The sequence below is a fragment of the Geotrypetes seraphini genome, chromosome 1 (genome assembly GCF_902459505.1).
Source record: "Geotrypetes seraphini chromosome 1, aGeoSer1.1, whole genome shotgun sequence".
Lineage (NCBI taxonomy): Eukaryota > Metazoa > Chordata > Amphibia > Gymnophiona > Dermophiidae > Geotrypetes > Geotrypetes seraphini.
The window spans coordinates 113,146,655-113,158,953 of record NC_047084.1 but is presented as its reverse complement, the minus strand read 5'-3'; the positions used below and the strand labels follow the sequence as shown (position 1 = coordinate 113,158,953).

Below are 12,299 nucleotides of genomic sequence, written 5' to 3'. Positions count from 1 at the left end.
TGAGTGGGAGTTGGAGTGGGCACTTGGGAATTAATGTCTAAACTAAAGATGTCGGTTCCTATTAGCTATGCTTTATACTGATACTATAGCAATTTTAAAATAGCCCCTTGAAATGTTTGCCTATGTACACTAACAAGAGACTTCCTATGCTAAGAAAAAAAATCTATCCCTGAAATTCCCTTGCTAAGTGGACAAAGTACTTTAAATAAGTCCTAATGCTTATGCTTTAGGATTCCCTTTTCCCAAGTTTATAAACTATTAATCACAAAGTCTTACCAATGAAGATCTCTTTGTCTCTGGAAGTCCTCTCACAGCACCTCTTCTGGAGACCCCACCTTCAAAAAGATATAAACAGGATGGAGTCTGTCCAGAGGAAGACTACTAAAATGGTCAGTGGTCTGTGTCATAAGACTTACGGGGACAGACTCAATGATCTCAATATGTATACTTTAGAGGAAATGCGGAAGAGGGGAGATATGATGTTTAAATACCTGTTTGGCATAAATATGCACGAGGCAAGTCTCTTTCAACTGAAAGGAAATTCCAAAGTGAGAAGGCATGGGATGAAGTTAAGAGGTGATTGGCTCGAAAGAGGGGGCGTGGCTTACCGCGCACACAAATGGACGTGTGATCGCGGCGCTCCTCTCACTAGGCAACAGATTAATATAAACTTTCCCCTTCGAGTTGATTTTTTTGAGAAAATCAAATGCTGATCGATAAAACATAAAACTATATTAACGGAGATAATTTAACAAAACCACCGATATTAAGGAAAATATCTGAAAGGAAAGAGACAAGTAAGGCAGCTGTTTTTTTTTTACCAGCTTCTCTCTGTGTTGATGCGGCACGGGAGTAGAGAGGGCTGTTTAAAAAATTTGAACTTACTAACGTTTTAAAGAAAAAAAAAAGTAAAAGAAAGATTGATATCGATGTGCGGCCGCTGTCAGTTGATTTCTGGAGCTGTGGCGGTTTAGAACGGCCCTTTCCTTCCGGCGCTGAGTCAGAGAGTCAGAGAGATTAATTGATTTTTCGCCGGTTTCTTTTTAAGAAGTAAAGAGAGACATTGAGAATAAGACACTGGAAGGAATGAGGGCAAACTATTGAACACTGAGTAAGTCAATAACAGTAAAGAAAGGGGAAAGTTCTTCAGAATAATTTCGGTGGAGGGCTGGTGCCTGTCAAAGATAAAAATATGGCAGTTAAAGCAAAGCCCTAAGGATAAAAACCAAATTGTTTTATTTTGTGCTGATTGACAACAAAAATAATTGTGGAGGAAAACTGTGAAAACTGATATTATCCTCCACCTGAAGAAACTAGAATAAAATAAAATAAAGCTCTGAGGGAATAAAAGCTAAAAAGAGAATCTGTTATTACCTCACTGGCAAAAAAGAGAAAGAGAGATTTCTCAATACTGAAGAGATACGGTGTTGAGGGCCAAGATATCTAATGAACTGAAAGATAAAAATTAAAAGAAGCTGGAAGACCACTGTAAACAGACATTAAACTAGCTGAAAACAGAAGGAAAAAGATAAAAGCTTCCTCAATTTCAAATAATTTTGGTGAGAGGACAGTGCCTATCAGCTAAAAATTAAGACAGTTTGAAATAGCCCTCCTCTGCCGTTTTTGAAGATAAATCCTGAGGGTAAGGAGCTGATTTTTCTACTAGTGAAAATTGTGCCAATAGAAACTACCCTCCAACGAAATTAGAAAGAAATCCTGAAGGAAGAGATCCAAAAAAAAAAAAGAAGTTTGCTATTCCTTAACAACATAACATCAAAGGCGAATATTGTACATATTGTGGACAAAAATCTCATTGAACATAAAGATTGTGGAAAAGGTAAAATCTGCAAAAATATAAAAATAAATTCAGGAATATGGCAAGTACCAGACAAAATAAAAATGAGGCTGGTATGTCAGCAAAAAGACAAAAGCAGGATCAAATAACACCAAGCAAGATCCCACTTCCTGCTGAAGAACCTGACATATTAAGTAAAGCAGAAGTTATGGAAGAACTAAGACAAATCAAACAAATGCTTAAGGAAACTGTAACCAATATGTCTGAAATGAAGGAAGAAATATTGAACATCCACAGACAAATGGAAGTTAATAATAAAAGAACAACTGTATTAGAATCTAAAATGGAGGTCATAGAAGGTGAAGCAAATAGATGCAAAAATGACAGTCTGGAATTGAATAAATTGAAAGATCAACTGGAAGACTATGAGAATCGAGGAAGAAGGAAAAATATTAAACTTTTTGGAATACAAGAAAATTTAGAAGGAAAAAATGCTATACATTTTCTAGAAAACTTAATTCCAAAAATATTACAACTGGATTTAAAACAACCACTAGAAATAGAAAGGGCGCATAGGATCCCAGTTAAAAATGTAGAAAATCAAGGCAGGCCAAGACCACTAATATTCAAAATGCTTAGATACCAACAAGCATTAGAAATATTAAATGCTGCCAAGAAAGACAAAAATCTAAATTATAAAGGATCCAGAATATGGTTTTTGCCGGACTTTGCTAAAAATACAGCAAATAAAAGAAAGAGACTATTAGACACGAGACCACAATTAAAAGAAAAAGGATATAAATATGGACTATATTATCCGGCAAAAATGAGAGTATCATCTGGAGATAAATCCTTGTATTTCGAGGATCCAGAAAAACTAAAAGCCTTTCTTTCTAAATCAGAACCTATGACATTTTAACATAAAACATTAAGATTGGTTTTGATGATATTGTGAAAAATTATAAAAGTATGAGATATTGAAATACTGAAGAAAGAAAAATATGATCTAAAGAAAAGACAATAAAAATATAAAGAGAGAAAGAATAAGATAGAGAAAAAAATATTAATACCATATTAAATATATGTTTAAGATAAAATTTTATGATGTAAATTATAATACTAGGGAAATATAAATTAAAAATTGATAAAAGGATAAAGATACATTAATGAAATGTTAGAAGTAAAAAATGACTAAAGATATTAAAGGTTAATATAGATAGATAGAAGGGGATGTTGATTGAATATTGGTTGCCTAGAGGGGAGGAGAATGTTCGGGTTGCAGTTCCAATGTGTACCCTTAAGCAGTCATTATATTGGGTGAGAAAGGGAGGGAAAAAGAGGGTATTTACTAGAATGATTAAGGAAAAAATAAATAAGGGATTGGATACTTCAAGGGTAAATATGTGTGTCATAGAAAACATTTTTTGGATTCTAAATATGAAAGAAGAGGGGAAGAAGATTATACTGATAAGCTTTAAAATATATAATGTCTTTTAAGATATACTCTATTAATGTCAATGGCCTGAATCATGTAATCAAAAGAAAAAAAGTATTAGCATTTTTAAAAAAGCAAAATGCGGATATTTACTGTCTGCAGGAGACTCATCTTAATACAAAAGAATCACAGAAATTAACGGGTGGGTGGATAAAAGAATGTTTTTTTGCTCCAGCAGAGGGTAAAAAAACAGGGGTAGCAATTCTTATAAATAAAAAATGTATGGCCAAGATTAAGGTAATAAATTCAGACCCACATGGAAGATGGATACATGTTGATATAGGTATGGGAAATAATGCCCTGACGTTGTTTAATATTTATGCCCCTAATTCGAATCAATCAGAATTTTTTAAAAAATTACAGAATATGTTGTTACCACTGGCTACTTCTAATTTAGTGGTGGCTGGAGATTTTAATGCTGTAATGGATCCATTATTGGATAAAAAACCAAGTAAAAGTATAAAATCTTTAGGTTTAGATAATCTGGCTCAATCATGCGATTTGAAGGATATATGGCGTATTCTTCATTTTAATGATCAGGAGTTTTCATTTTGTTCACAGGTTCATAAATCATTTTCAAGAATAGATTATATTTTTGTTTCAACAAATGAAATGCAACAGGTGATTAAAGCTTCCATAGATCCTATTATTATTTCGGATCATGCAGGAATATGGATAGAATTACAATTGGATAAATTGGAAAAGGGTAGACCTCTTTGGAGATTTGATAATGCACTGCTTGTGGATGATAAATTTTTGGAAAATTTTAAAACACAAATTAATGATTTCTTTCAAATGAATTTAGTGGAGGATACATCTATTGAGAATGTATGGGATGCATTTAAAGCAACTATGAGGGGTAATATTATATCATATTCAGCTTTTATTAGGAAACAGAATAAAATGCAATATATAGAATTAGAAAAAGAAATCAAAATATTAGAAGCTAAATTGATAAACAAATGGGAAAATGAGATATTGCAAGCTCTTTTGAAAGCAAAAGGTAAATATAATGAATTAACTTCAAAAATGATAAGAAAGGATTTGTTTTCCAAACAAGCAGTGTATTATGGAAATTCTAATAAGGCGGGGAGATTATTGGCAAATTATCTTAAAGCAAAAAAAAGGAAAACTAATGTTAATGGGATAAAAGATGATAATGGTATAATAACAAATCAAACAGATATAATTTTAAAACAATTTCTAAAATTTTATAAAGATCTGTATTCTTCTGAGCCTTATTTGGAGAGACAAAAAGATGGTAAAAATTTTTTAGATTTAATTAATGGACCTAAGGTTCCTGATCATATAAAACGGAGTTTAGATGAACCTATATCATTAAAAGAATTAGAAACAGCATTGAGATCTCTTAGAGTTGGATCCGCTCCAGGTGGTGATGGTTATACAGTAGAATTTTATAAAACATTTCAAAATATCCTTTCCCCACATTTACTAAATTTATATCAAACACAACTTATAAAAGGTGATATAAAAGGTACTATGGCTGAATCAATAATAATTGTTCTGCCTAAGCCAAATAAAGATCCTACTTTGGTTTCGAACTACAGGCCTATATCTTTAATAAATGTGGATAATAAACTTTTGGCGAAAACTTTGGCTTTGAGATTAGCCAAAGCTCTCCCACATATTATAGATATGCATCAGACGGGATTCGTTGCTAAAAGACATTCCTCTAATAACTCTAGATTATTATTTCATATGTTAAATTTATCAAAAAAAATAAATGAACCAACTTTTACAGTTTCCTTGGATGCAGAAAAAGCGTTTGATAGGGTAGAATGGAATTTTATGTATCAAGCTTTAGAATGGTTTGGTATAGGTTCTGGATTTATACAAATGGTAAAAACTTTGTATAGCTTCCCGATTGCAAGATTAAATATTAATAATATGATATCTGATGGATTTCAATTGCGGAGGGGAGTTAGACAGGGTTGTCCTTTATCTCCTTTGTTATTTGATGTTATATTAGAACCCTTATTGTTAGCAATACAGCAAACGGGGGAGATACAGGGTATTCCATATTCAGATATGGAATATAAAATTTCGGCTTATGCTGATGATATTTTGCTTTATTTGAAAAATCCAGAATCTACCTTATCTTCTTTATTGGAATTAATTGATAAGTTTGGTAAATTTTCAGGTTATAAAATTAATTGGAATAAATCTGAAATTATACCCTTAAATGTTCATTGTGTAAAAGGACTATTTAAAGATTTTCCGTTCATATGGAAGGAAGAAGGATTTAAATATCTTGGCATTCAAGTTAAAAATACAATTGAAGATACCGTAAAAGAAAATGAAAAATTTGTATTAAAAAAAGTTACGGAGTTGTGTGAGCAATGGAACCCCTTACATATTTCTTGGTGGGGGAGAGTTCAAACTATTAAAATGATGATTTTGCCTGTAGTTTGCTACCAAATGAGTATGATACCTATTTATTTTCAGGGGTCCTTTTATAAAAAGCTTAATAGCATTTTAACGAAATTTCTTTGGCTTGGTAGAACACCTAGAATAGCCTTAGTAACTTTGCAAAAATCAATTAAGGAGGGAGGGGTAAATTTTCCAAATTTTTATAGGTACCATCAAGCCTATATTCTACGTCAGGGTATGTATTGGATCCTCCCAGAACTTATAGATAATGCACCAGATTGGTTATATTTGGAATGGCGCCTTATGTTTCCTCTAAATTTAGTTCACCTTCCAAGTATTAACATGCCTAGAAGATACAGAGAAAATAAAATTTTAATGGATACTTGGAAAACGCTGAGATTTATAAGTAAATTAACACCTATCCCAATAAACAAATCAACTAATCAATCTCTATGGATAAACTCCAAGATCAAAATTGGCGGAGCTCAAATCCTTTGGAAGAACTGGATTATTGCAGGCATTAGATCTTTAGATGACGTTATTTCAGAAGGTAAACTGCTAGATTTTTCACAATTGCAACATAGATTTGGTCTTAATAAAACACAAAGTTTTAAATGTTTGCAATTGAAGCAGGCCATTCAGGTAGGGTTCCCTGAATGGAAAACATTGAATAATCAATATAGTTTAAAGTTCTTATGTTTTCAAGCAGACTTCCTAGGACATCAAGCCGCATTGTGGTATAAATTAATATCTGGATATTTGAATAAAAAACCAAAAAATGGTCTAAGAGATATTTGGAGCATTGAGATTAAGCATCAAATTAATGCATCTCAATGGCAACTAATTTGGTCTTGGAGAATGAGATGTACAGTGTCAGCATCTATGAGACAAACTTGGTTCTTTTTATTACATAGAGTTTTTTGGACCCCTACACGTTTGCAAAAATTAGACAGTTCTAAGTCCAATAAATGCTGGCACTGTAATCTGGAACCAGGGACATTAGATCACTTACTGTATCATTGTCCCTACATTAAAACTTTTTGGAATTCAATTTGGCCACAAATTAATAAATTGATGGAAAATCATATAGCAATATCATATGATACGGTATTATTTGGAATGATGATGAGGAAAAAAAGTCAAATTTCACCAGAAAATAACAAGCTTTTATTAATTATGACAGGGGTTGCCATTCAGCATATAACTAATAATTGGAAGAATTATAATAACCTAAATTATACATTTTGGTGGAATACAATATGTCATATATTTAAAATGGAAAGAACAATAGCAATACAAAGAGGGACATATACTAAATTTATAAAAATATGGGGGCCATTGACAAAATACTGCAATGAATAAATAGTAGGATTTCTCTTCTTCTTTTCTTCTTTTAAATATCTTTTTTGTGACGCACATAGAGGGGGGATAATGAAAATAATTTCTACATAATATGTTATAATAAGTTATACAATATGTAATATATGAATGAAAAGTAATAGAAGGGTGGGGGGAGGGAGAGGGGGAAAAATATATTTAGAAACATGATGTATTAGATATAAAAGTGATATTCTGTATTCATCAATTGTATTTTAGTATTTTGTACACTTTATGTAAAATTTGAAAATAAAAAATAATATATGAAAAGTAATAGAAGGGTGGGGGGAGGGAGAGGGGGAAAAATATATTTAGAAACATGATGTATTAGATATAAAAGTGATATTCTGTATTCATCAATTGTATTTTAGTATTTTGTACACTTTATGTAAAATTTGAAAATAAAAAATAATAAGGAAGAGGTGATTGGCTCAAGAGTAATCTGAGGAAATATTTTTTACAGAGAGTGGTAGATGCTTGGAATAGTCTCTTGGTAGAGGTGATAGAAACAGACTGTGTCTGAATTCAAGAAAGTGTGGGACAGACACATGGGATCTCTTAGGGCAGAGGTGTCAAAGTCCCTCCTCGAGGGCCGCAATCTAGTCGGGTTTTCAGGATTTTCCCAATGAATATGCATGAGATCTATTTGCATGCACTGCTTTCATTGTATGCTAATAGGTCTCATGCATATTCATTGGGGAAATCCTGAAAACCCAACTGGATTGCAGCCCTCGAGGATGGACTTTGACACCCCTGTCTTAGAGAGAAGAAGAGATGCGGTATATAAACTTAAGGTTTAGTTTAGTTTAGTTTAGATAGTGGGTGCTTTGGATGGGCCAATTGGCCTTTATCTGCCATCCTGTTTCTATAACCATAAAGCTCTATGACCTCACAATTCAAGTGTTAAGAGCCTTAGCTTAGAACAATAATACTCTATGACCTTAATACAGATGTAAAAAACCTTAGCCTATAGGGAGAGGAGGAGATAGTGGGTGCTGCGGATGGGCCATTTGGCCTTTATCTGCCGTCATGTTTTTATCACTCTTCTATGCTGTCATCAGAGAGTAACTGTTACAAACAACTTCACTTTATATCTGTGCAAAAGGTGCCTAATTCTTTAAAAGTTTATTCAATAGTACAGAATGTTGTATATTATATTAGGCTTTCTTCGCTTAATGTCTAATGCTTAATCTTTATCTTTATTACATGCAATCATAGGGAACACAGTTGATTTTCAGTGCTGCTAAAGAACTGGGACAATTATCAAAATTAAAGGTATAGCTTTAGTGCATGACTTACCTGTAGTAGCTGCTTCTGCATGATCTTGTGTTGAGATATGATATGATTTACCAGCTGTATTTGTAAATTACACTGTACTAAACTGTAACTGTTTCTTGGAATGAATATTGCCAATTCTATGTATTGCATGGTTTCATTTTCCCTTTGAATTCAATCTGTAAGATTAAACCAAAAAGGGTGATCAACTTAGATTTACTTTATTCTTGCTTGCTTTGTTATATCTTCTATGCCTAAGTTTTGCCCTAGAATTCATCTTTGATCTTGGATTTGCTAGTAGTTTTCAAAGGTCAGTTAGTCATGCAACGCCCCAATTAGCTACTTGTAAACTGATTTCTTTTGTAATGTAAGAAATATGAGATTTTCAGATAACGACCACCATTTTCTGTACCTTTGAACTGTATACCAGAGACTGGAGTTTAGAATGTAAATTGATATTGTTTTGATGGTAAGTATCCTGCCAGGTCTCTTATCAACATGTGTGTGATCCTGGGCAAAGCTCAACTTTTCTGGAATTTCTGAAGTCCCTACATGAGGTTCTTCTGCTGATTGAAAAGCAGTGACTTCTCATTCGTTACAAAGTTAAGTTCAAAATCCTGGTTTTAATGTATATGGCACTATACTCTATTCTACCTCTGTCTGTTTAATGCATTGATCTATTATGCCCTATTATGAGTAAATGATCCCAGAACAAGAATCTATTAGAATTGCCTTCTCCTGCATGTTTGTTGAGAAAGAACAACAATGACAGTAGACCCACCAGTAAGCAGAAGAAAGTTTATTGAATGGCAATAACTCAATGCGGCCATGTTTCGGCAAATGTCTGCATCACAAAGATATATTTTTTTTTTTGGCTGGTGCAATAAGACTGTGTTCAGCATAAAAGACTTGCCATTTGTGAAAGATGCTCAAAGAATTTGCAATTGAGCAAAATATACATCAGACTGGCATAAAAAATGCCTATAATTGGTAAAGCCAAACTTTCTTCTGCCATACTGGTGGTCTGCTGTCATCGTTTTTCTGTCTTGATAACCGATTGATTTCTTTTGCTTTCCTTTGGACTTCCTCTCCTACATGGACCTCAATTGTAGAAGCTAATAAAGAAAAGGTCGAATTGCTTAACAGATATTTCTGTTCTGTGTTCACGGCTGAAGCACCAGGAGTGGGACCACAGAAGACAAACGTGAATAGGGTGGAGGAGTAATAGACCCTGATCAATTTTCAGAGGGTTGTGTTCGTGAGGAGCAAGCTAAAATAAAGATAGACAAAGCAATGGGGCCGGATAGTGTACATCCTAGGGTGCTAAAGGAACTTAAGGAAGTTCTGGTAGCTCCGCTGACTGACCTTTTCAATGAGTCTCTAAAGTCAGGAGTAGTACCAGAGAACTGGGGAACAGCAGATGTGATCCCTCTCCACAAAAGTGGAAGTAAGGAATAAGTAGGGAATTACAGGCCGGTAAGTCTGACTTCTGTGGTAAGCAAATTAATAGAAACACTTTTAAAACAGAGAATGGTCAAGTTTCTGGAATCCTGTGGATTACAGGACCGGAGGCAACTTAGATTCACTAGAGGTAGGTCTTGTCAGACAAATCTGATCAATTTCTTTGACTGGGTGACCAGAGAATTGGATAGAGGGAGTGCGCTAGATGAGGTGTATTTAGATTTTACCAAAGCCTTTGACAGTGTTCCACACAGACGTCTAATAAATAAACTGAGTGCCCTCGGGATGGGTCAAGTGACAGGTTGGGTCAAGAACTGGTTGAGTGGAAGGTGACAGAGGATAGTGATCAATGGAGATCGCTCTGAAGAAAGGGATGTTACCAGTGGTGTGCTTCAAGGTTCTGTTCTTGGACCTGTTCATTTTAACAGGGTTGTCGGGTAAGATTTGCCTCTTTGCAGATGATATCAAAATCTGCAATAGAGTAGACACACCGGATGGTGTGAATAACATGAAGAAAGACCTGGCGAAGCTTGAAGAATGGCCTAAAATTTGGCAGCTAAAATTTAATGCTAAGAAATGCAAGATCATGCATTTGGGCTGCAAAAACCCAAGGGAACGGTACAGATTAAGGATTGAAGAGCTTATGTGCACGACAAAAGAGCGGGACTTGGGCGTGATTGTATGTGATGACTCTAAACTGTTTTAGATAGTGCTGGGGAGGAGACAGCTGTCCTGGTACAAGTAGGTACCAATGACATAGGAAAATGTGGGAGGGAGGTTCTGGAAGCCAAATTTAGACTGTTTGGTAGAAAGCTGAAATCCAGATCCTTCAGGGTTACATTTTCAGAAATGCTTCCAGTTCCATGCGCAGGACCCAAGAGACAGGTAGCGCTCGAAAGTCTCAATGTGTGGTTGAGACGATGGTGCAGGGATAAGGGATTTAGATTTGTTAGGAACTGGGTAACCTTCTGGGAAAGGGGGAGCTTGTTCCAAAAGGACAGACTCTACCTTAACCGGAATGGAACCAGACTGCTGGTACTAACTTTTAAAAAGGTGATAGAGCAGCTTTTAAACTGAGATGTGGGGGAAAGCGGAACAGATGGTTCGGTGTAAGGCGTCCTTGGAAGATACTATTGAAACAGGATATTTAAGGAGTCCCGGCAGAGAGGTTCCAATTAGAGAATAACACGGGGAAAAAATCTGTCCCCGTCACTGCACCGTCCCCGGCCCACCATCCTCTGCACCGCCCCGTCACCACCGTTCCCTTCACCTCCATCCCTTTCACCGCCCCGTTACTGCCACTGCCACCCATTCACCGCCCCGTCACCGTCCCCGCAGCTTCCATATAAGCCTCAGTACTGCAATATTTAGCTTATTCCTTTCTTATAAAGCTGTCCTGGTACAAGTAGGTACCAATGACATAGGAAAATGTGGGAGGGAGGTTCTGGAAGCCAAATTTAGACTGTTTGGTAGAAAGCTGAAATCCAGATCCTTCAGGGTTACATTTTCAGAAATGCTTCCAGTTCCATGCGCAGGACCCAAGAGACAGGTAGCGCTCGAAAGTCTCAATGTGTGGTTGAGACGATGGTGCAGGGATAAGGGATTTAGATTTGTTAGGAACTGGGTAACCTTCTGGGAAAGGGGGAGCTTGTTCCAAAAGGACAGACTCTACCTTAACCGGAATGGAACCAGACTGCTGGTACTAACTTTTAAAAAGGTGATAGAGCAGCTTTTAAACTGAGATGTGGGGGAAAGCGGAACAGATGGTTCGGTGTAAGGCGTCCTTGGAAGATACTATTGAAACAGGATATTTAAGGAGTCCCGGCAGAGAGGTTCCAATTAGAGAATAACACGGGGAAAAAATCTGTCCCCGTCACTGCACCGTCCCCGGCCCACCATCCTCTGCACCGCCCCGTCACCACCGTTCCCTTCACCTCCATCCCTTTCACCGCCCCGTTACTGCCACTGCCACCCATTCACCGCCCCGTCACCGTCCCCGCAGCTTCCATATAAGCCTCAGTACTGCAATATTTAGCTTATTCCTTTCTTATAAATCAAAGTTCTGGCTGCTGAACTAGAGAAAGAGATGTTCAGCTGACAGAGCTTTGTTTATAAATTTTTATCAACACAACTACTATACTACTTTATCCTAAAGCAAAAAATAAATAAATAAATAGAATTTTTTTTTCTACCTTTGTTGTCTGGTTTCTGCTTTCCACATCTTCTCATTCAATTCCTTCCATCCACTGTGTGTCTTCTCTCTGCGTCTTCCATTTGCTGTTACTGTGCCTCTCCTTTCACCCCCTCCCACAATTGGTCTAGCACCCATCTTCTTCCCTCCGCTCCCCCATAGTCTGGCATCTGTCTTCTTCCCTTCCAGCATCTTCTCCCCACTCTGCCTTCCACATTTCCCTTCAGGGTCTGTTCCTCTCTACCCTCTTTCAATGTCTGTTATATTCCTTTCCACCACCACCCTTCCCTCCCTCCTTTACCATCTGTTCCTTT

The 12,299-nt window shown here is 36.0% G+C and overlaps 1 protein-coding gene across 6 annotated transcripts in view; it reads left to right on the top strand.

The window, feature by feature from the left end:
* Positions 1-12,299, top strand: part of UNC13B (unc-13 homolog B) — an 837,582-nt gene that overhangs the window by 752,772 nt on the left and 72,511 nt on the right. For 5 of the 6 annotated variants that reach the window (XM_033936000.1, XM_033936037.1, XM_033936007.1 and 2 more), the window contains one exon: positions 8,277-8,333. The exons of the other annotated variant lie outside the window; for it this stretch is intronic. In XM_033936000.1, the coding sequence (XP_033791891.1) occupies positions 8,277-8,333 (57 nt within the window). The remainder of the gene's footprint in view (positions 1-8,276; positions 8,334-12,299) is intronic. 6 annotated transcript variants of the gene reach the window in all.